The 23,853-nt window shown below is 36.9% G+C and overlaps 1 protein-coding gene across 1 annotated transcript in view; it reads left to right on the top strand.

The window, feature by feature from the left end:
* LOC136251263 (sushi, von Willebrand factor type A, EGF and pentraxin domain-containing protein 1-like) overlaps positions 1 to 23,002 on the top strand; it is a 64,805-nt gene extending 41,803 nt beyond the window's left edge. Inside the window, exons 16-27 of the mRNA XM_066043687.1 lie at positions 5,779 to 5,967; positions 16,386 to 16,757; positions 16,811 to 17,194; positions 20,354 to 20,542; positions 20,607 to 20,698; positions 20,750 to 21,159; positions 21,469 to 21,747; positions 21,801 to 21,954; positions 22,243 to 22,335; positions 22,398 to 22,511; positions 22,577 to 22,662; positions 22,726 to 23,002. Coding sequence (XP_065899759.1) covers positions 5,779 to 5,967; positions 16,386 to 16,757; positions 16,811 to 17,194; positions 20,354 to 20,542; positions 20,607 to 20,698; positions 20,750 to 21,159; positions 21,469 to 21,747; positions 21,801 to 21,954; positions 22,243 to 22,335; positions 22,398 to 22,511; positions 22,577 to 22,662; positions 22,726 to 22,924 — 2,561 coding nt within the window. The 3' untranslated portion in view covers positions 22,925 to 23,002. The remainder of the gene's footprint in view (positions 1 to 5,778; positions 5,968 to 16,385; positions 16,758 to 16,810; positions 17,195 to 20,353; positions 20,543 to 20,606; positions 20,699 to 20,749; positions 21,160 to 21,468; positions 21,748 to 21,800; positions 21,955 to 22,242; positions 22,336 to 22,397; positions 22,512 to 22,576; positions 22,663 to 22,725) is intronic.
* Positions 23,003 to 23,853: the final 851 nt, after the last annotated feature.

Raw genomic sequence — 23,853 nt, 5'->3', positions numbered from 1 at the left:
CACGAATAAAAGTCCTTTGTATTCACAAGCCACTATGGTGCCAGAGTTTGCATTACTAAACATGGGGTCTATGTAGCCATTACCACCTTTGTTTACAGTTCACTTATTGTAACATATGCTTGGTTAAGCAGGGGTGGACTTTGAAAAGGAATTTAGCCAATCTACACCACTAACCTAAGGTAGTGCCATAAAAGCATAATGTGTAGTTGATACCAATAATGACAAAATAGAGCTGTGGCCTTTTTAAACAAGTAATAACAGCTGCTAATTATACACGAGCTACTGAAAATACGAAAGACTTACCTAATATGTAGGCTGTCAATTTCTTCAATGATCGGTTGGTGCCATGTACACGATAAACACGTTTTACTGTGTATGTTTGATCAGAAGTTGGCTCTTCTATCTTTTCCACAGAGATACCGTTGGAGTTCATTGAAACATTGAAATATCCAGTATCAACTCCATTGTGTTTCCAAGCACCCATATCGTCAGAAAGGATGTCAGCTGTGTCCTCCAGTTTAGTTGTATCGACAATAAAAGAAACATTTCTCTCAATACTCACTGGTACCGTAGTACAGATTTGTTTAGACCCTGGTAGCTTGGGATTTAGCAGTATCTTAGCAATGTCTGTAGCTGAATAAAGCCTTTTACGGCTTGTAGGAATGTTCTCATATATGGGCAGTTGCTCGTTGCCACCATAAAACTCTAATTCACTGAAAAAAAAACATTTGTAAGAGATTATGTACAACTGTAAGCCTGAATACCTGAACTCGTTGACACAGTCATCATTCTCCTTTATGTCTGTTCTACATAAATAGATACGGGAATTAATTAATAGCTAGTAATACCATATAGGCAGAAATTTTCGAGGGACGAAACTTTCGCGAGTAATGACAGCTTCGTGAACATATAATCGTGAATTGTTGAAGTTGATCTATATATTACCTTAGCAAAAGATTTCTACACTTTCGTAAAACTTGAAACTCGTGTTTTAAACAGATTCGTGAAAGTTTCATCCCTCGAAAATTTCCACCTATACGGTACATATCCTACCAAACATTCATCAGATCAGTGACACGGTTAAGTCATGACATAAGACTCTAATACGACAGTGCATTACAATAAAAAACTTACTTTGTTCTCTTTTTTATAGGCGAGCAATTCGCACTACTGAACTCCGACTCTGATGAAAGTACAATTATCTCTTCTCCCTGCAATCCATGAAAGGACACATACAAAAGTACTATGGGCATCTGTAACTAGCCTCAGAACTGGAAGATAAAGTACACGTCAAGGATTCCATCACACGAGTAAGCACCGTTAAAACAAGCATGCAAGCATGTTCAGCAAGCGCATGCGCAGTGATGTTCTATTTTAAGAACATCCTGTAGTAGGGTAGGCACCAATTAGAAACTATAAGCGCCCCTAACATTGTTATTACGCGCACCTTAGTCTTCACGGTGACATTCTACACAACCCGACCAGCCATGATGGTCGTCTTCGCAGCAACGTGAGTTACTACGCATACATCCCACGTAAATAGTTGTGCTTGCGTGGTACGGGTGTATTAGAAAGTAGTTTAACTTACTTAGGATCGCCTTCGTGTGTTAGTCATCGCGATTGCAGAGTTGCTATGAGGTGAGCATCGTATAAATGCTATAGAAGGATATAAATAATAGTAAAATGTTGGAATTGTAAATTTTGCTTATTCCGTTATTCCGCTGTTCCGTTATTCCGTATTCCGGGTTTTAATGCTTCCCTTTAGTTAATGTGTTAAACATACTGAAACCATATATGTGATGGTATAGTGTGGACATTATACTAGATATAAGCTATTTCAGGTAATGTGGTAAATAAACTGAAACCATATATGTAATAGTATAGTATGCATTATACTAAAGTATAACATGAGTATAATACAGGATTTATATTAAGGCTCATTTGTATTCAATAAGCCACTGGAAATACCATCTTATATCCCACCTTTTTCACAGTGAAAATTTTGCCCACAACAACTACTTCAATTTCCCCTCTTATGATATCATGACCGTATTGATTGGGTAAAATCAAGCCCTAAAGTGCCTTCAGATCAACCCAAAACGTTTTCAACAAGTTGCAACAGATTTTTTTTAAATTAATTAATGGAATTTCTACTGCCTGTCTACCTGTTGTGTTCAGCCAAGTGTAGCAGAAAAGTGGCTACAGCTACAGTACTACTTTCACAGAAATGCTTTGAACTTACTTAAGAAGAAACCTTTGGCATGCTGATACGTGTTCTATTTTTATTCTCCCTTTCTGAGTAATGAACCTTTCAAAGTTTGTTTAGTATGCTTCTTTGTTGCTTGCTATAAAATTATTTTTCAATTATAGTATTAACATAACTAAAGCTTTTTATGTCAGCATAAAGCTTTTAAAGCTATGAGCGATTGTCAATGGACCTATATAGAATTTAAATTTTCTCATGCCTCACATATGCATACTAGTGGTGCATTGATAGTAAATACAGCTAACTGTTTTGATGGTGCATATTTGAAGAAGGTTAGTTTTCTCAAGCATGCATGTTGTGAGCAGTAAAATCAACAACATAAAGACTACTTTAAGTGAATAGTTGCTGGGTTCACACCTTACGAGGTTTAGCATTTATGCATAGGCCATCACAGATACCTAAATCTTGTTATTTGTACAAGAATTTTGTAATGGCCTACACATTTAGCCACATGAGATTTTTGATATGCATGAAACCCTAGTATAGGTACATGAGATGATGGCAACAGAAGAAAATGTTTAAACAACTTCAAATTATGTATAAGGGCATTTCTAGCAATGTCTACATGTCTATAGAATTAACTGGATAAGAGGCATGGAAAGCTTTCCATGCCTTCTTTCATTGAGCTACCCATAAGAGGCAAGGTCGATGTGGTCAATTGCAACAAGAACAGCTAGATGATTGGGGAGGGGGTGTCATGGTGCTTGATTATTAGTGGTGCCGCTAGATTGTAAAGGAGCGTGGTCAACTATATTGCTCAGCTACAGGTATGGTGTCTTCTAGCTGGTAGCTAGCCTCTTACAGTGACATAAGCACTTTAAATAATGTTTGGCATCTAAATATGAAAAGTCTATATATGGTAGGGTCCGCAATCCGAAAAATCAACTTTCACAAATCGATCCCCCTACCATTGTGGGATGTTCATTGTGGTATCCCATTGTTAGATCCACCATGAAACCGGAGGCACGGTTGTTGTCTTCACAGAACTATCGATTTTAGTATTTCGTGAGATTCAAAAATTATTTTTAAAATTTCGGGCTCCACACAAAGAACAGGATAGAACTTGCTGCTTAGCTAGATATTATCTAGAGTTAATGTAGTTAAAAAGTACGCACAGTAATAAGCAAATGATTCACTGGGTTCCCGGCACAGGGTTGCTTTCTCTCAAAAAGCAGAAAACAAAACACGAATTTTCGAATTCAAACTGCCCTACCAGCCAAGACAAGAAAAGCCAACTCTTCCTCATAGTGATGTGTTAAGGTTGGATGCATAGTCTATCTATGCTGTTAGTTTGGAAAGGATCTGAGACTTCTCACCATCTGGGTGAAGAACGTCAAAATTTTCGTGCATCATTTCAAGGGATTCTCTCAATGGTACCAAAGTGCTTTCCAGTACTTCTGATACCACACTGGTCACTTAATTTTGTTTAGAATGATGATAAATGATGGTTCAAAACGTTTGGTAGTAGTAGTAGTTGGTGTTCTGTGATGTCATATGATGCAATATACCAGCAGCTCACCAGGAGCTCCACCCAGCTCGAATAAAAAATGAAAGCTTTTGTGCATTTTTCAGTTTGTTTTGGGATGTTTTGCAGCATAATGGTGATGTAGGGTAATCCAGTGAAGATTTGAAGCTGTTGTGGAGCGTTAGAGGTGAAGTCAAATTTGGACGATTTTGCTGCCTCCCTTGATGCATAGCTTTAGAGCGAGGCGTGGAAGCTGTGGATGAAATAATAATTGACAACCGCTGTTACCAAACATTCAGGGACATCTTTTGCCATAGTTTTAGTCTATAATTGATGATTGTTGTGGCTGCAGAAGCGCTGGAAATGGGTAGAATTCGCAACACAATTCTTTGATGCTGTAAAACATTTTGACGCTCGTCACCCAGATGGTGAGAAGTCTCAGATCTTTTCCAAACTAACAGCATAGACAGACTATGCACCCAACCGTATCGAAACACTATGAGGAAGAGTTGGCTTCTCTTGCCCTGGGTGGTAGGGCAGTTTGAATTCGAAACTTCGTATTTCTTTGTCTGTTTTTTCAAAGAAAGCAACCCTGTGCCGGGCACCCAGCAAACCATGTACTTATTTCTGTGCGTAATTTTCAACTACAACAACTCTGGATACGATTTGGCTAAGTAGCAAGTTTCATCCGGTCCTTTGTGTTGAGCACGAAATTTTAAAAATAAATCTTGCATCTTGTGAGATACTGAAAATGATATTTCTGTGAAGACAACAATCGTGCCTCCGGTTTCATGGTGGATCAAGCAATGGGATACTACAATGAACATCCCACAATGATAGGGGGATTGATTTGTAGAAGTTGATTTTTCGGATTGCGGACCCTATATATGGAAATTAATGCTTCGATATGATTTCAGTATAATTATGTTAAAGCATTGCTGCAAGTGCTTTCGCCTTGTGCTTTATTTTTCATCCAGCTCAAGCAAGGCAATGTTTTAAATGATTTATGGAACTTTCTAGTCTTGTAGCTTCATCATACACTAGGACTCGTAATTAACACACGTTGCATGAATTATTATTTTAAAGTACTGAAATAAGCTGGACTACGTACTTGATTAAATTTCCACTTCAGTCTGTCAATATATACATACAGTACACATAGCTTCAATGCAACATTGTCTCAGGAGAGTAAAAACCTTGCTAATTAAAGGGCGTGGAATCTGTTTTTGTTTCATTTGTGATGAATAATTGTGAGCGAAATGGGTGCCACACCCTTAACTAACAATATTTTTATTTGCTTGCACTCTCATGAGACAACGTTGTGTTTGAGCAGTACGTACCATAGTATTGCTATGACTGAATTAGGGATTAACTGTCCACTTTTTTTATTATTTATGTATTTACTTACTTATTCTATGTAATCCTACCATATATAGCAAAGAGATTTGTCCTGACTTAAGGCAACTATCCTCATGTAGTAGATGGCTGCTCTTATCCTATTTCAAGTCATCACGCTAAAATGACTTGAAACTAAATTGAAACTGGCTGTACATGGAAATTGACAGAAAACTACAATCAGTTTCATTAAGAATAATTTGTTTAAAATATATGCATGGAATAAATATACTGTACTTTATCTGAAGTTAAATAAACACATGGGTCTAAACAGACACCAGACATTCCATCATACTTAATGGAATATATGCTGGACCAGGTTATTACTTTTTGTTACAGCACAGTTATGACGTACATGTGTGGTTGTGACTGCTTTATTAGAGTATCTGGACTTGTTTTGAATGAGATAGAATACTGGGCATGGTTTGTTTGTTTAGTTTTCTATTGCCTTTGCTTAATGGCAATTTTATCCCCAGTTAGTGTGTGTCTGTAGGCCTTGTACATTAATTCATTCATTATTTATGATGTAATTTTTGCTTGACCACAATTCTTAATATTATTTTTAGTACTTGATTTTATAATTGTCTGTGCATAGGCTATAATAAACGTTGGCCTAAACGGTATGATTAAATAAATATTATTCTTACTGTAGTTCGTTGTCCATCACTTACTGATCCTAATAATGGAATGATCACATGTTCACTGGGAGGTGATGGAGTTCCTTCCTATGAAGACACTTGTAGTTTCACATGTAACACTGGTTATGAGCTAACTGGTAGTGACACTAGGACCTGTCAGAGTGATGGAAACTGGAGTGGTACTGTTGGTGTGTGTGGAATAGGTATGTAATTTTGTCACTAATTCCACATTATCTGTATATTTTTAGTATTTATAATGGACAATATCAACAGTGAGGTCATTGCAGTTTGATTTGAAATTATACATTCTAGGTGCTGCTGCATTGCAAATACTTATTTGCATAATCTGAGTCTGCTGTCACCTGTTGACCCTGTTAAGTGTTATCACACTATATTATGCCTGTGCTAGCTATCTCCTTGTTCCATGTTTTGAAAGCTACAAATGATAGTTTTAACAACGCACACTCACTATGACATTTTGTGAATGTCGACATCCACTTCAATTAGGGCTGACATTTTGCTAATTGCAGGATGCAACACATTACGATTATGATCACCATCATGATGTTATAACTCATCTAGCATTGTGTATGCACAACTTTGTATCTATTATTTCTATTAATGCTTTACAGCACAAGTGCTGAAGGTCTGTAGGACACCTGGTCCTACAGCCTGCTCAAAGACTTTAGCTACTTAAGGTGTGTTTGAAAAGTTGGAGAAAGGAGAAAAAAATCCATGACTGGACCTAGGTAGCCTCGAGCCTGCAGCCATCCGATTTATGCTCGGACGCTTACAGGAGTCTACCAGGTGGTCAGGATATTTTCTCCTTGTTATTTTCATGTAATTATATCCATAGGAATTCTAGAGAGCAACTCATTATCTCTAAGTACCCCAAGTAGAACCAAATGGATACTATAGTTTATCTATTAATGCTTTACAGCACAAGTGCTGAAGGTCTGTAGGACACCTGGTCCTACAGCCTGCTCAAAGACTTTAGCTACTTAAGGTGTGTTTGAAAAGTTGGAGAAAGGAGAGAAAAAATCCATGACGAATGAATTACTATATTGATATTAACAATACACGGTGAAGTTATGTACAATTGTTCAACACAATTAAGGCCATAGGCAGTTACAGTTTAATACAAACAGCATCATGAATAGAAGTTCAACAGTTTCTAACAGGTAATCTTTAAACTACGGAGTAAGATTTATTCACACAATGAACTGTCTCAGAAGTGTAGGCTTATTTTCCAGATCATGTTCTTCCACAACAGCATGTGCCACCATTTAGAATTTTCTAATATACATTTGCATGTGGTGTCACAACATCACGATTATTTATGGTACATTATCAACATCATGATGTTCAGAAACAATCATGATTAATCCGACAATTGATATAATCTACCAGCCCTAACTTCAGTTTTATGGCACATTTATTTTAATGATTAAGCATCTCAGTGTATTCACTTTTACAAGTTAAGCTTCTCAGAATTGACTGCATAGGTAAAGTAAGTTTGCTTGAAAATAATTATATCAATGTTATGAGATTCAATTATTATTCAAGCAAGCTTATATACTAAAATAAGAGTGATCAGTTTTTTTTTTTCAATTCCAAAGAACATTCCTCTCCTATATGACTTTTCATTCATATTAACATCAAGTAAACCCTTGTTGAGCTTGAGAATTCATGGACAGCCAAGCTAGCAAAATCTATAGTGTGAGCATATTACCCCTAAAAAGCTTTTACATAAGTTGTATATGAAACAGAACACCTGAAATGTAATTTTCTGGTGAGTGATCAATGCTGCAAGGCCAAATGTGGCATGTCATGCTAGCTAACTCACACCCATCCTTTGTGTACAACTCCATAACATCTTGTTCAAGTAGTGAATACTTGTTAACTACTAATCACTTCTCAACATGCAAATTACTGTCTTTTTCAAAGTATGCAAGTCCAATAATTTAAGCTACAACCACAAATGGCAGCTACATGAATAACAGTTGCCATTGCCATTTGTAGAGATGCACTGATCTACCATTCTAGTGTCAGATCAGTGTTGATATGCTGTGAGGCTGGCCATGGTTTTCAATGCTTTTCTTTTACTATTTAGACATTGTAATACTATGACAAGCATACAGTTCTTGTAGTATATTACCAGAGAAACCAAATATTTGTCCATTGCCATGGAAACCCAAACACAGGAGCTATTGAACCACACTGGGTGCACAATGTTTTCTCTATCATGTAATCTTCAGATCTTTGCCAACATAAACATATATATTATACAGTATGATAGTACTGTATAGTAAGGACCACAAAGGAGTAGGCATGGTCCACAAAATAACATCACCCAAAAACCAGCCTCAGTTTTCCCTGACAATGATGAGGCAGTATTGGTTAGGTAGAACTAAGCCCAAACAAGCTTTCAGATCAGCCTGAAGCGCTTTCAACAAGTTGCTACAGAATTTTAAAGATAATTTATTTAACAGAATTTCTACTGACTGACTGACTGACTGATTCCTTCAGACAAGCGTAATCAGACATGCACAGTAGATAATTTGTGAGCAAAAAGTGTTTTTATTGTGTTAGTATTCCTACAAGTACAAGGAAATTTGAAAGTTTAAATGCCTGAAGGCATCGGGTATTCATAGTTAGAAAATTCCTAAAATTTTGTAACAATTTATTGGAAGCATATTAGGGTTATATTGGAGGCACTTTTGACCCTACAAAGGTAGGTGGCAAGCTCATTTTTGGTCAGAAAAACCCAAACCTCCATGATCCCTAATATACAGCACTAACATACTGTATGATTTAAATTCTGTGATAGTTTAAGTTAGCTATGTTGCTTAAAAACATCATAGTAGTAACTTTTTAGCATTAAAGCTGATGATTATTAGATATCTTAGCACTTTTAGTTGCATTGATAGTATGTGTATTGTGAATAATTAGCTATATGTGTTCAAGTGTTATATACTACAATATAGCATAGCAAAGTACTTTTAGTTTTAAACAAGCAACAAGTTTTACAACTGTAGGTGGTAAGTACTTTTAGTTTTAGTTAATTGTATTTGTGGTAAATACTTTTAGATTTATTTGTAAACATTAAGTAATATTTTTAGTATAAGTTTCATTGTAAAAATTGAGGTATTTTAGTTTTAGTCTTTTGAAAATCATAAAAACTTCAATTTTAGTTTTAGTTTCAGATAACTAAAAGTAAAAGCCCAAACTAAAACCACTTTTAGTTTTAGTTACCTAACTAAAACAACACGAATATTAGGGATCTTGGAGGTACGTACTTTTTCACAAATAATTGACCAGAAGCCAGCCTGACAATACCTTCATGGTGTCTTGTAATGGGAATTGTCTGTATTGTTTGTAGTAACTGGATTGATAGCAAATTTACTCCTTGTACTGCTCTTAGTTTGCAATGTTGTGTAACAGCGTAACTAAGGCTATGGGCTTGATTTCTTCTGTGAACAGGAATCATCCATATTTTACGTATGTGGTGACTATATTGATTGCAGAGGCACTTCTAATACTGTTCTTTGTTTGTAACACTGTATAACAGGCTGAAAATAGGTGAAAGCAAAACATAATAGCCACTTAATTTTTGAGTCAGCAGTTGATAGTGGGGTACGCGACCATCTGTATTTTACATGGTGACTGCAGAAGCAGTTCTCCTACTGTTCTTCATTTATAGCACTGTCTAATAGGCTGAACATAGCAGTGTAATGGCCACTTCACTTTTAAGTCAGTATGCAATAGTTGGGGTACGCGTTCAGACAAATACCGCACTACCCCTGGTGTCATCCTTTCTTTTGAAGCAGTGTGCACAGCTTTACCAGTCATAGTAATGTTACAAAAAAGTAAACAAGCTAATTTAAGGAAAAATTAAGAATTTTAAGGTTGATTAGAAAAAGTATAGAAACAAGGGAGGTCATCTATACCTACAGATATACTAGTGAGCATTTAATCCCTAATTCAGTCATGGGCGTAGACTAAAATGTGGATTAAATGTTAACTGGTAATGTGTAGGTAACCTCCCTCTTGTTTCCCTTTCTATGATCCCGAATCAACATTTTTTTTCAAATAACAAGTATAATACAGTGCATGTAATTTCACTATAAAGAGCTATTATTACAAGTTTTAAGGAAAAAATAGGAGTTTTAAGGTTCATGTAGGTAGCTACATTCATTATTGAATAAACCAAACATGGTGTATGTTTTGCTACGACAAACAATAACATAATTATGTTTTTCAACTTGTAGCTGTGTAATTTGTAGCACTTAAATACATACACGTATACCCAACATAGCTTTTGGATTCAGAGTTTATATGTGACTGTATTTTGGAAAAACGATCCAAATTGCACATTAGAAGTTTTGAGATAAACGGTTTTAAAGAATTTAAGTCAGCTTAACTTGCCAAGGATAACAAGCATGCATATGAAATTTACACAAAAGATGCATCAATCTATTACCTTTCCGACCACTTCCAGTACTTATAGCTGCTTGCAGAGTTTCCTGCCAAATACAATAGAAAATCTGAGCAGTTGGATGAGCTAAGTAGTATCACGACTGCTCACAAAGGGGTGGAGGGTGGTGGGGACAGCAAGAGATAGACTTCAAAATGGAGGCAGATCACGATTGGAATCCAGACACAAGATTACAGGGCTGTGCTGGCTCCTTAGTGGCTGATATGTAGCAAAATCAACAGACAAAACGTCTAGCCAACATTATCAGGCCACCCACCAGCATACCACTGATTCTTGCCAAGCCAGACCCTTCACAAGGCCAGATACTGCCATTTGAGATCTCTACACCATCCAAAAAAAATGTCTGTTAAAACCAGCCTGGAGTAGTTTGAGTAGTACTGAATGTCAAAACTAGTAGAACGATAGTGTGGCTGTCCACTGGTGGTGTTAGTTTGATTTTGCCTGGTGTGCGATTTGGATCGGTTTTGTAAAATCTGGTCACATATATAGTTTAGGTGCATAAGTTGATTTATATGTAAGTTGAATTTTATTTGCAATGGTGCAATTTTGGCCAGAAAAGCTCAAATGTTCACGATCCCTATTATATATAGTATATACTATCTAATCCAAAACAGCCAAGCTGTAAAGAAAGTGTGTGGCCCTCAAAAAGGCTATGGTGAAAAAAGATGTGAAATCCAAGGTGGCGGCCAAGAAATGGCTGTGATGGTAAGTTAATGGTGAAACTTTTAACAACGACAATTAGGGTGAATTTGGTCTTGGCACAAAATTCACCTGAATTGTCGTTATTAAAATTTTTACCATTAACCTACCATCACAGCCATTTCTTGGCCGCCACCTTGGATTTCACATCTTTTTTCACCATAGCCTTTTTGAGGGCCGCACACTTTTCTTACAGCTTGGCTGTTTTGGATTAGATTTCACTTCTTTTTGTATTTGTATACCCCAAAGCCGGCCTATGGCCTGCTTTGGGACTTTTTTAACCTATCTTTTTTTCTTTACCACAGGAAGAAGAAAAGATGAAGCAGATGTACCTTAAATATTTCTGATTTTATCAGTAAATATACAAATTATATATATAATACATATATTTATTACAGAACTGTCTATGGTGGTTTCTTTGTAACTGAACACTCTTCAAGGTAACTTCTTCTAGCTGATCTCTCTACAGGGTGATTTGTTTGTAGCTGAACTATCAACAAGGTAACTTCTTCTAGCTGTTCTCTCTACAGGGTGATTTATATTTGTAGCTGAATTCTGTACAGGTGATTTTTTTTGCTGCTGAGCTCTTTACAGAATGGTTTCTTTGTAGCTGAACTCTCTACAAGGTAACTTCTTCTAACTGATCTCTCTACAGGGAGATTTGTTTGTAGCTGAACTCTCTACAGGTGATTTGTTTGCAGCTGAACTATCTAGATGATGGTTTCTTTGTAGCTGAATTCTCTACAAGGTAATTTCTTCTAGCTGAACTCTCTACATGGTGGTTTCTTTGTAGCTGAACTCTCTACAAGATAACTTCTTCTAACTGATCTTTCTACCGGGCAATTTGTTTGTGGCAGAATTTTCTACAGGGTGATTTCTTTGCAGCTGAACTCTCTATATGGTAGTTTCTTTGTAGCTGGACTCTCTACAAGGTGACTTCTTCTAACTGAACTCTCTACAGGGAGATTAGTTTGCAGCTGAACTCTCTTCATGATGGTTTCTTTGTAGCTGAACTCTCTACAAGGTAATTTCTTCTAGCTGAACTCCCTACATGGTGGTTTCTTTGTAGCTGAACTCTCTACAAGGTGACTTCTTCTAGCTTATCTTTCTACAGGGTGATTTGTTTGTAGCTGATTTTTTTACAGGGTGATTTGTTTGCAGCTGAACTCTCTATATGGTGGTTTCTTTGTAGCTGAACTCTCTACAAGGTGACTTCTTCTAGCTGATCTCTCTACACGGTGATTTGTTTGTAGCTGAACTCTCTTCATGATGGTTTCTTTGTAGCTGAACTCTCTACAAGGGAGCTTCTTCTAACTGAACTCTCTACAGGGAGATTTGTTTGCAGCTGAACTCTCTTCATGATGGTTTCTTTGTAGCTGAACTCTCTACAAGGTAACTTCTTCTAGCTGAACTCCCTACATGGTGGTTTTTTTGTAGCTGAACTCTCTACAGGTGATATGTTTGCAGCTGAACTCTCCACATGATAGTTTCTTTAAATTTGTAGCTGAACTCTCTACAAGGTAACTTCTTCTAGCTGATTCTCTCTACAGGGTGATTTGTTTGTAGCTGAACTATCTACAAGATAACTTCTTCTAGCTGATCTCTACAGGGTGATTTGTTTGTAGCTGAATTCTGTACAGGTGATTTGTTTGCAGCTGAGCTCTTTACAGAATGGTTTCTTTGTAGCTGAACTCTCTACAAGGTAACTTCTTCTAACTGAACTCTCTACAGGGAGATTTGTTTGCAGCTGAACTCTCTTCATGATGGTTTCTTTGTAGCTGAACTCTCTACAAGGTAACTTCTTCTAGCTGAACTCCCTACATGGTGGTTTCTTTGTAGCTGAATTCTCTACAAGGTGACTTCTTCTAGCTGATCTTTCTACAGGGTGATTTGTTTGTAGCTGAATTCTGTACAGGTGATTTGTTTGCAGCTGAGCTCTTTGCAGAACGGTTTCTTTGTAGCTGAACTCTCTACAAGGTAGCTTCTTCTAGCTGATGTCTCCACAAGGTCACTAGTTTGTAGCTGAACTTTCTACATGGTGGTTTCTTTGTAGCTGAACTCTACAAGGTGATTTCTTCTAGCTGAATTATCTCTTTCTATAGTTGCATGAATTCCCTACAAGGTAACTTCTTCTAGCTGATCTCTCTACAGGGTGAATTGTTTGTGGCTGATCTCTCTACAGGGTGACTTGTTTGTAGCTGATCTCTATACAGGTTACTTGTTTCTAGCTGATCTCTTGAATTCTCTTCAGGTGACTGCTCTATTAGGATGACTGCTCTATTAGGATGACTGCTCTATTAGAGTATCTCGATCTCGCACTCGCTATACCATATTGGATTTCGTGTTATAACTCCGTGGCTTTAAGTCTGATTCTTCTACACCATTGAAGAGCCTTTCTAAGATGATAACTCCATCTGTACAGCGATTTTCAAAGCATTACCCCAAGCGGTTTATCTGGTAGGCGTGGCAAGCAGTCGTTTTTTATTAGCTAATCTCAATTGCATAATTGTTACACACTGTTGGTTTTTTCGTTGTATCTTCCTGGTTTTTAGCTCGATTTCTTTCAAACCACAAAAGGTTTGAGGTTCAATGGTTAACCTATTCACCCACCGATTTTCAGCTTCTTCCCATACGCGGTTTACCCTGTAGGCGTGACAACATATTGGTGTTATTTTTCGTGAATAATCGCTCATAACTCTTTGCCTGTTCATCGTATTCCAGCCAAAGTTGGTACAGAGATGCGCCTTTATACCCCCCTTCTGTGTGCCAAATTTCAAGGCGATTGGATATGGCGTTCGCGTTTTATAGCAGTTTTTGTAAGTGTGCGAAAAGAGGAAGAAAATTAAGAAGAAAAAAAAAACGAAGAAACTAAGCCAATTTTTGAAGTCGCATATCTCGGGAACGTTTGAAGCGATTTCGCTCAAATTTGGAATGTGGAGTGCTGAAGTTGGAGGGAGTGTCAACAGCAAAAATCGTCTTGTTTCATCAAGGCAGCACAGAGCTACGGAGGTGCGAAAATTGCATTTTCTTTCTGCCTGTCAATATACTCACGGGTGTTGCGCGCCGGCTTCTTGGGCCGCACGACACACTACCGTGTGTCTTGATCATAACTGAAACTAAAACTCTTGAAAAGTAACATCTAAAATTATAACTAAAATATATTGAAGATGGCAACTAAAACTAAAACTTTATAAAAATCTAGCATCTAAATAAAGGTTAGACATCGAAACTAGTGATGTGCGATATTAGGATTTTGGTTTCGGTACAATATCAATATGATATGTTAAAAATTATAAATTTAAAAATGAAGTAGGGATCCAAGTGATAAAAAGTAATGAAACAAGAGATGAACGAAGGTAGCTATTACAGCATAGCTTGGTGGGAAATTCCTACTTTGGCATGATATAGCAATTATTTTGTGTTCAGTTCCAAAGTAGGGATTTCCCACCGAGCCATGCTGTAATAGCTACCATCATTCATCTCTTGTTTCACTACTTTTTATCACTTGGATCCCTACCTCATTTTTAAATTAATATACTAGTTTGTTTAGTTTTTGTTATTAAAATAGCTATAAACATGTGACTGTTCTATTAGGGTGACTGCTGTATTAGAGTATCTCAAGTCAGCTAGCCTGCAAAGATGTGCGCTTGTGGTCATCATGGTTTCGATTGATTAGTAGAGCATCCTGAGTCAGCCTACCAACTTGAAGGTGTGTGGTCACTAGCTATTCCATTATAAATACAGCTAGCATAAAAGGGGTGTGGTCATTGTGGTTTCAATCGATAATGTGTAGAATAAAGAATGGGCATGATCCTGTGACCCATTGGGAAGATACAGGTGGCTATCTAGTACCGGTATCTCCATACCATACAGTAGCATTTAGGCACCTTAAATAATCTTGTGGCGTCTATTATGAAAGTGTTGATACGGAAAATTAACGCCTCAATATGGTTTCAATGGATGAAGAAGAGGACAAGCAGCCTGATTGAAGATAAAAGACAAAGTGCAGAGGGCACACACTCGTCGGAACCCCAAAAGGCATACCACACTGGTGAGTTTGTTATTGTGGCGTATAATGGTGGCCATGTGCTGCTTCGTTTGGCCTCCAGGCTTGCGACTGTGGTCAGTCAGGCAGCTAGGCAGTCAGTCTAAAATTCAAGTTTTGGAATTTTTTAAAAATTCTATATCCAGCATGCTGTATTATGTATTATATGGACTAGTACCATTCCGTCAAGATGACTTTTGTCTCGTAAGATGTCTCTAGGATTGTTTTCAAAGGCAGAATTTTGGTGGTGTGCGAAATTTTCACCCGGATCCCTAATTGGTAAAATATTGAAATTTCAATCCCTTTTCGGTATTTTTTCTTTAATTGCGTGGAACAAATGTTTGTAATTAGTGGCTATGCTTTATAAAATTTGTGATGAAGGTAATAACAAGCCTTGGAAACTGATAGATGCTTTTTAAAATGGCTAAACTGTACAGAACTGAGCTTCATTTCTACCATGATTGCACAATCACACACCAAAAGTTGTAAATTGCACTCAATATATTGAAAATTGTAGCAAAATATTGGCTATATGATAAATATTGATATCAGTTATATTGGCTATATGATAAATATTGAGATTCGATACAATATCAGTATTGAAAAAATATTGCAATGTCAATAATTTTTTGGTATATTGCACATCACTAATTGAAACACAGGGTTCTACAGAACTTAGAAACCTGAAAGACCCTGTGTTGTGGCGCACAAGCGAAGCAAGGGTGCTACTACAGTGCCTGAGGGTTTCTAAATTCTATAGAACCCTGTGTTTCGATGTCTAACTAATTTAGACCTGCAATTTGGCTGTTATGTAAGTACAATTATTTCCTAATTGTACAAAAATGTGTGTGGTTGCCTACTGTATAATCACATAGCAACCAGTACTGTATCTGCCCATATAGCACAGTTATGCATGCTGATAATTGGGCAAATACAGTACAGTTATGTGAGGAGCGTTATGAAAACAACCTATACTCAGACAACATATATGCAACGTTAACTTTGCAAATCACTAAATTACCCTATCAGTTTGTTCTATAACTAGAAGTACATTACCAATAAATTACCACTTACTGTTAGTCTGATCACCAAAATTGAAGCAGTTTGAGTATTCAAGATACATGCTCTGAGCAAGACAACCTTTAAAGTACCGCCCATGTATGAAAAATACAACACTTGGGGAGCCTCGAGGCTAATACAGCACTCAACTTTGCCTTGTGCTGTATTAACCTCTCAACAAACTCCTCATGTTCACATGCACAGTGGTGCTTCGACTATGACATGCAGTGCTAAGTTTCATTACTTCACATAATAGCTAGTACTGTGGGTAACGGATGTATTATAATAATTCCTTAGTGTCAACACTATTCTTTCTATAGTGACTTGTGAAGATTTGGTAGCACCATCTAATGGTAGTATTAACTGCAGCAGTGACAATCAACCACTACAATATCAAGACACTTGTACATTTCAATGTGATGATGGTTATGAAGTAGAAGGTAGTGTAATGAGACAGTGTGGGGCTAGTGGGGAGTGGAGTGGCACTAGTACACAGTGTAACATTCTTCATTGTCCTGTAACAGTGGTAGCTAACAGTAGACCATGTGATAACACATCTTACACTAGCACATGTATGGTGGAGTGTGAAGATGGTTATAACAGGTCAGGAGACTCCTCCCAGTATAGTTGTGGTCTTAATGGTACAGGAGTAACATGGATGTTTACTGGTAGTGGAGTGACTTGTTCTCCAGGTAACAATGAACTACATAGTGTAATATAACTTTACAATGTTGTTCTGTTACAGTACCATGTGTCAGTCTAAGTGATCCAGAGAATGGTAATGTGACTTGTCCCTCTAACACAAGTGTCTTCCAGGACACATGTACTTATTATTGTAATCGTGGTTATCAGTTGGAGGGTAACAGACAAACAAGATGTAGTGCTGATGGGACATGGAGTAGTGAGCCAGTGACTTGTACCATCTTAACATGTAATGATCCAGAAGTGGAGATAACAAACAGCCAATCAGTTGGTGATTGTAGTAATGTGACTTATGGTTCAAGTTGTTTACTGAATTGCTCAAGTGGTTACAGTGTTAGTGGTAATGGGGAACATGTGTGTAATGATGTGAATGATGAAGGGACTTCAGTGAAGTGGAGAAGTGTAGGAGATTTTTCTTGTGTCGCTGGTAATTTTTTTTGTATTAATGACACAATTTCAAATATGTAGCATTCTGATTACATGAGTAACATTCATAACTAATCAGCAGATAAAACATACAACTTAATTTTAACTATTCTTATCCCTGTTTGCAATTATTTGTTTCAAATTACATTAATGTTTGCTCAGCTATAATCTATTTTGTAACAAGTGGATGTTGTGTACTACTTCTCGATTACCGGGCACCAGCTTGCATTATGTATTAGTTAGTGGCTGAGGTAATTAATTGTGGGTAGCCAAGCCCACACCATTTGAGGGGCTCTAAATAGCATAGAAACCGATGTTGACCCATTCTAAGTGATTTAGGAGATTTCCTAGGTTAAGAAAGATAGAAAGTGGCAAACTGTGTGTGCTAGCATTGGGATTTATCCTTAAGTCGAGTTAATCAATATAATCATGTCAGTACCACTACACCGGCATGACATTCATAACCACTGCATGACTATAGTGCCAGCATCAAGTAGTTACTATGCCAGGCTAGAAAGACGCTTCTTGGGTCCAGAAAGTAAGCTATTAAGAAGCAAATTGTGAGTGCTAGCATCAAGATTTACCCTTCAAGTTGGTTGTATCAGCGCCACACCATGCCGGACATTGGTGTTGAAGTCCCAATACTGAGCTGAATGCTAATGATGCCTGTCTTGTTCAGAAAGTAAGCTAACAGTAAGGACATTTAGTTTTTGGCTTTGCCGATTTTCATTTGATGAATGTAATAAACAATCACCAGCGAGACCATGGGTTACTAACTATTTAATAACCCCGCCATAAATTTCTATTGGATTCAGACATGAAAGGAATATTATGTAAAACATTCTAATTGTTAAATAGTAAATGCTTTGCTAAATTTATTATATGGAATTTGCCATTTCAAATATACATCTACACCAAAACAGCCAAGCTGAAAAAAAGTGTGTGGTTCCCAAAAAGTTTAAGTGAAAAAATATTTGAAATGCAAGGTGGAAAAGTAGGCATCACAAATTCACCTGAACCATTAATCTACCATCACAGCCATTTCTTGGCCACCACCTTTGGATTTTACTTAATTTTCACCCTAGCTTTTTTAGGGGCCACATCTTGTTTACAGCTCTCTTCAGGGCTACTTGTTTGTAGCTGATCTCTCTACAAGGTGACTTCAATGTAGCTGGACTTTCTACAGGGTGACTTTTTGAAGCTGAACCCTCTACAGCGTGAATTATTTGTAGCCAAACTCTCTACAGGGTGGCTTGTTGTAGCTGAACTCTCTACAAGGTAACTTGGTTTATAGCTGAGCACAATACAAGGTGACTTGTTGAAGCTTAACTCTCTACATGGTGACTGGATTGTAGCTGAACTCTCTACAGGGTGACTATTTTGTAGTTGAACTCTATACAGAGTGGCTTATGATCTCTGCAAAGTGATTTGCAACACTCTGATATAGTTATTTTTTACTTAGTTAACTGCTGTATTAGTGTGACTGCACTATTAGAGTATCTCAATCTTGCACTTGCTACAAGTAGTTTGTTTTTTGTATTTTATATAGCTCAATGCTTTGAATAATCGCTGAAAGGCCTTTCTCTGTACACCGATTTTCAGCTCATACCCCTGAGTAGTTTGTCCGGTAATTGTGGCAAGTGATTTTTTAATTCGCACATCTTGATCGGCGCGTACTTATTATTATTATTATTACTCACTGTTGGTTTTTCACTGTATCTTCATGGTCTTTAGCTTGATTTCTTTCAAACCACAAATGGTTTGAGGTCCAATAGTCAACCTATTCACATACTGATATTCAACTTCTTGTTATAGAAGTCTTTCAAAAAATGCATATTTTATGGATTCTGTAAATTGCCATGAGAATTTACAAAAATTTTGGGAAAGTATTAGCGATGCTGCAGGGGCAAATTAGTACAACTCTAGTAATGGTTGTTTATGTTGAAACACAAAGTAAAGGTTGGAAATATTTTAGCAGCATAAATGAAGACTATCTGGTGGTATGCTTTGACACAAAGTCGATTAGTAAGTATGTTTTTTCGATAAGAAGTTATGGTCAAATAATGCATGATTTATTCTACAAGCAGGTGCAGCCTAAGACTTGCTATACAATACTGATATGAATTTTGAAACAATATACTATAACAAACTGACAGTTTTCAAGAAGCTAATAGAACACCAATACTTTACACACCAGTAGCCAGTATAATATTATCATGGCTATTCACATGACATAGGAGTAATCCATAAATATACACATTGAAAGTGGTTTGCCCTGTGGGCGTGACAACATATTAGTGTTATTTTTTCATAAATAACTCTGCAACCTTTATCGTATTTAAGCCAAAGCCAATATTCACCTTTAACCCTGCCTTATGTGTACCAAATTTCAAGGCAATGCTTGAAGCGATTGTGCTCAAAGGACTACTAAAGATGGAAAGCATTTACATAGCGAAAATCATATATTTTCGTATAGGCATCATGAAGCTACGAAAATCACATCTTTGTTCTTCCTGTCAATATACGCAGTATAGACTGTATAGTGTGATGCGCTAACTTCCTTGGCCGCACGCGACACTACTGAAGTGTCGATGTCTTCAGTATGGAGTGTTTTCACAACTGATGTGTCCACCATTCAAAGCAACCCAGTAAAAGCAATCTTGCAAGAAAACAACTGTGTTTCTAGCAAGAACTCTGCATATCCATAATTAAGACCATTCATACAAGAAAAGTATAGTTTTTATGCAAAAACTTGTAGGATTGTTTTACCTGGGAAGCAATTTGGTGTTTCTGTTGACATAGCATATGCTGCCGATAACAAGTGTTTTCACTGATAAAATGCTTATTGCAGCACATAGGAATGGTCTGCACAACATTTTCCCCAGTGATATACCAAACCTTCAATTAATTAGCACAAATAAAACATTGCTTTACCTCAGTGGGAGTTTGGTACAGTGCGTGCAGTCTTCAGTGTCTCATAAAGTCCTCATTTAGATTGAAATTTTATATTTATGCGAGTGTAGTCAGACACATATGCATGCCAGCATGCAGTTTATCCCAAACCTATTTCCGGGAACTAGATAAGTGCCCATAGCCAGTTTGTATAGCCAGTACAATTGTGGGCATATTGAATGACATGGAACGTATTGTCAATTTACAGCCTCAAGGGGTGGATCCAGTGATGGATTACCGATTCCTATCATAGCTGGGGCTGGAGGAGGAGCTGCACTGTTTCTCCTCATCATAATTTGCATCGTGGTGTGCTGTGTCAAGCAATCAAGAAGGAAAAAGGATTATCCAGTCAAATCAGTGTACTCAAATTCAAAAGCAGTTTCTGATTTTTACATAGGTTTGAAAGATTGTGCAGTAGTACTAAAGCATACTATATGTACATTTATATGTCTGATGTTTAGGTGATAGCAACACAAGTAGAGCACAAACCATGATTGTTCCTAATGCATTATATGGTACCATGAATGTTGAGAATGACTGTGAAATGGAGGAGGTATGCTATATATGACTTCAACTTGTTTTACATGATTTATTGTCAACACAGTCCGGTACCAGTTACTATGATTCACCCAGTGGTCACAAATCACCTGCACACAAACCCAATAGTTACTATGATGTACCCAAAGGCCACAAATCTATTTCAAGCTACCCTGCCAGTCACTATGCTTCACCTACTGCTACTCTACAATCTACCAGTCACTATGACGCACCCTGTAGCCAACAGTCCTCTCCTTACTATAATGTGGATGATGCTGTGGTTGAGATGGAAAGTGTGTACGAGTATGCTGAACAATCTGTGAATGCAATAGAAGATGAGCAAAAGATTTATGAGACTCCGTGTGATGATGATGGAAATCATGGTCCAATTTATGCTGAACCACCAACTGAAATTGCTAGAATTTTTGAGACCTATGAAGGGAAAAGATTTCACAAGATATATCACAGAGATATTCAGTAAGTATTGATGATGTGACTTATTAGGAATAATTATCACATGCACACAACGGAACACATTTTTTAGGAAAGGAAGTGTATTATGTACTGCTTGACATTCTCTATAATATATTACCTGTTTCTTTTTAATAGAGTACATATGTACATATGTACTAGTGTTCAATGCTTTTGCCCTTAGTTATCTACAGAGTTACATGTATGAATTGACATCTTAATCAATGCACCATACTAAACCACACTAGAGATCATTTAAAGTTGACAAATTTGAGTAATAAGTTATTAATGAGTTACACGCTATTATTTATGTAGAACTCTCCAGCACCTTGGTTCAGGGGAGTTTGGAGTAGTCACTCTTGGTCTGCTAAATAATGTGCTGGGTGATATACAAGTAGCAGTGAAATCATTAAACACAGATTCTACTGATAAGGACAAACTGCGTTTTATCCAGGAAGCTGCCATAATGTGTCAGTTTGATCATAAGAATGTAGTCAAGCTTTATGGGGTTATTAGAGAACCTCCCACCATGATTGTGTTGGAGTATATGTCTCAAGGTGATCTGAGAAATTTTCTACATACCTTACGCCCATCGTAAGTGACCAAACTTGTAGGTACCATACTGTTTAAGTGAGACTGTATTACAGGAGTGAAGTAATTCTAAATCCAAAGTTGCCTTTGCTGTTACTCAAGTTTTGTCGAGAGATTGCTGCAGGGATGTTCTACCTCACTGGTAAACAATTTGTTCACAGAGATTTGGCAGCAAGAAATGTTCTTGTTTCTGAAAAATGTGTATGCAAGGTAAATAATAATAATACTGTAGAAACAAAAGTGAGCTCACTGCCTCTAATTGGGTTGAACATTTCACTAGTTATCAAATAAGTTCTGAAATTCACTACTATTAGTTTGCTGATTTTGAAATTGGATTGGTGCAAAATCTGGTCCAAAATTATTATGATATAATGCAGCATCAATTATAATTCTTACATAGACTAATTTGTTTGTTAAATAATGTACAACTTCAGTTTGAGGATAAATGCACATAGTTACTATAAATTGGTGCATGCTTTTATTTGTGTGACCTTTTAGATTGCTGACTTTGGAATGTCTCGTGATCTACTTGATGAAAACTACTACATCACATCAGGAGGAATGATACCTATAAAATGGACAGCTCCTGAGGTAGGTATCCATTAATGTTAAGTGTCATTGAGTTGTTTTAAAATGTTTGTGATATTCATTAGGCTCTGCATTATAAAAAGTATTCTATTCAAAGTGACGTGTGGAGTTATGGATGTGTACTGTATGAAATATGGAGTTTGGGATATAAACCATTTCAAAAGCTAACTGGTTCTGAGGTGTGTATGTACATGTTAGTGTAGCTATTTACTATTTACAACATATTACCATTATGAAACCCAAGGCACTGCAGAAAGTTGACACAGGTTACAGACTCCCACCTCCTCCTGGTTGCCCACAAGCCATATATAGGGTGATGGTCAAGTGCTGGTATGTAGCAAGAAATTTGTTTATATAAAATTTAATATTTATTTTACTAATTCTTGTGGTTAGGCATCCTGATCCAAGATCAAGACCACAGTTTGGACAGATCACAAAGTTACTAGCTGGTAATGGTAACTACCTGCTGGGTTGGTCTGATGAGGATAAACAAGTTGCTGGTGAAGATGGTATGAAGTTGGGAGCTCCTTTGGAATGCAGTAACAATCTTTACTCAGACCTACAGACTGTATACTGTCAGAGTAAACGTTAGAAAGTTTTGAAATTTAAATGGTCATCAGGACCACTGTACCTGTTAGCTACATGTTGAATTTGCAATGATTTAATTTGTTATGCTATTCTTAGTCTTGTTCAGTGGTATTGAATTTGTGTGACTAAATTACAGCAACTGGTCAAGAAGAAACTGAGCAAGAATCTAGGTACATTTGTACAGAAGTCTGATGATGGTGGCACCATGGTACAATACACTGAATTTCAAAGAATTTAAGGAAAGGATATATCACAGTGGTATTCAGCCTAGTACAGACCACATATTACCTCAGACATGACATGGTTTCTATAATGCATATCCACAATGGGACACTGCTTTGAGGATATAATTAAGTACTATCTACCACTAGTAAAACAGAATAATGCTGAAAGATTAAATTTGTACTGTATCAAGTTACTTGCTCTCCATTAGAACATTTTTGCAAAAAGTGGATAGTTATTTCTGTGGTACCTAGGTGATATTTAGGGTCAATGCATTAATCTCTTAGGCACTGTGTTATAAAACATGTTCACCTCTAATTGACATGTAAAGCTATGGGTGTGTTTATCTACGTAGCTATAAAGTTAAGGATAATGAATACTTCACTTTTCAGACGATAATTGGGGCATGTGGCACCATTTCAGATGCGGTATGCGTGGGTTCATCAGTCAATTTTTATTTACAAAAAAAAGTTAACAAACAAGTACACAGAAAAATTAATTTTCAACTAGAGTAGGGACCATAACACATTGATAAAAAGTACTGATACAAGCTGGAGTAGTGCACAATATTAATTCACAGTAAAACAATAAGAAGTGTTATATCCGCACAGTAGGGATATAACACATCTTATTGTTTTACTGTGATTTAATATCATGGACTACTCCAACTTGTTTCAATACCTTTTATCGATGTGTTATGGTCCCTACCCT

This window comes from Dysidea avara, chromosome 3 (genome assembly GCF_963678975.1).
Source record: "Dysidea avara chromosome 3, odDysAvar1.4, whole genome shotgun sequence".
NCBI classification, from domain to species: domain Eukaryota; kingdom Metazoa; phylum Porifera; class Demospongiae; order Dictyoceratida; family Dysideidae; genus Dysidea; species Dysidea avara.
The sequence above is the reverse complement of the archived record's forward strand: the minus strand, read 5'-3'. Positions and strand labels throughout refer to the sequence as shown.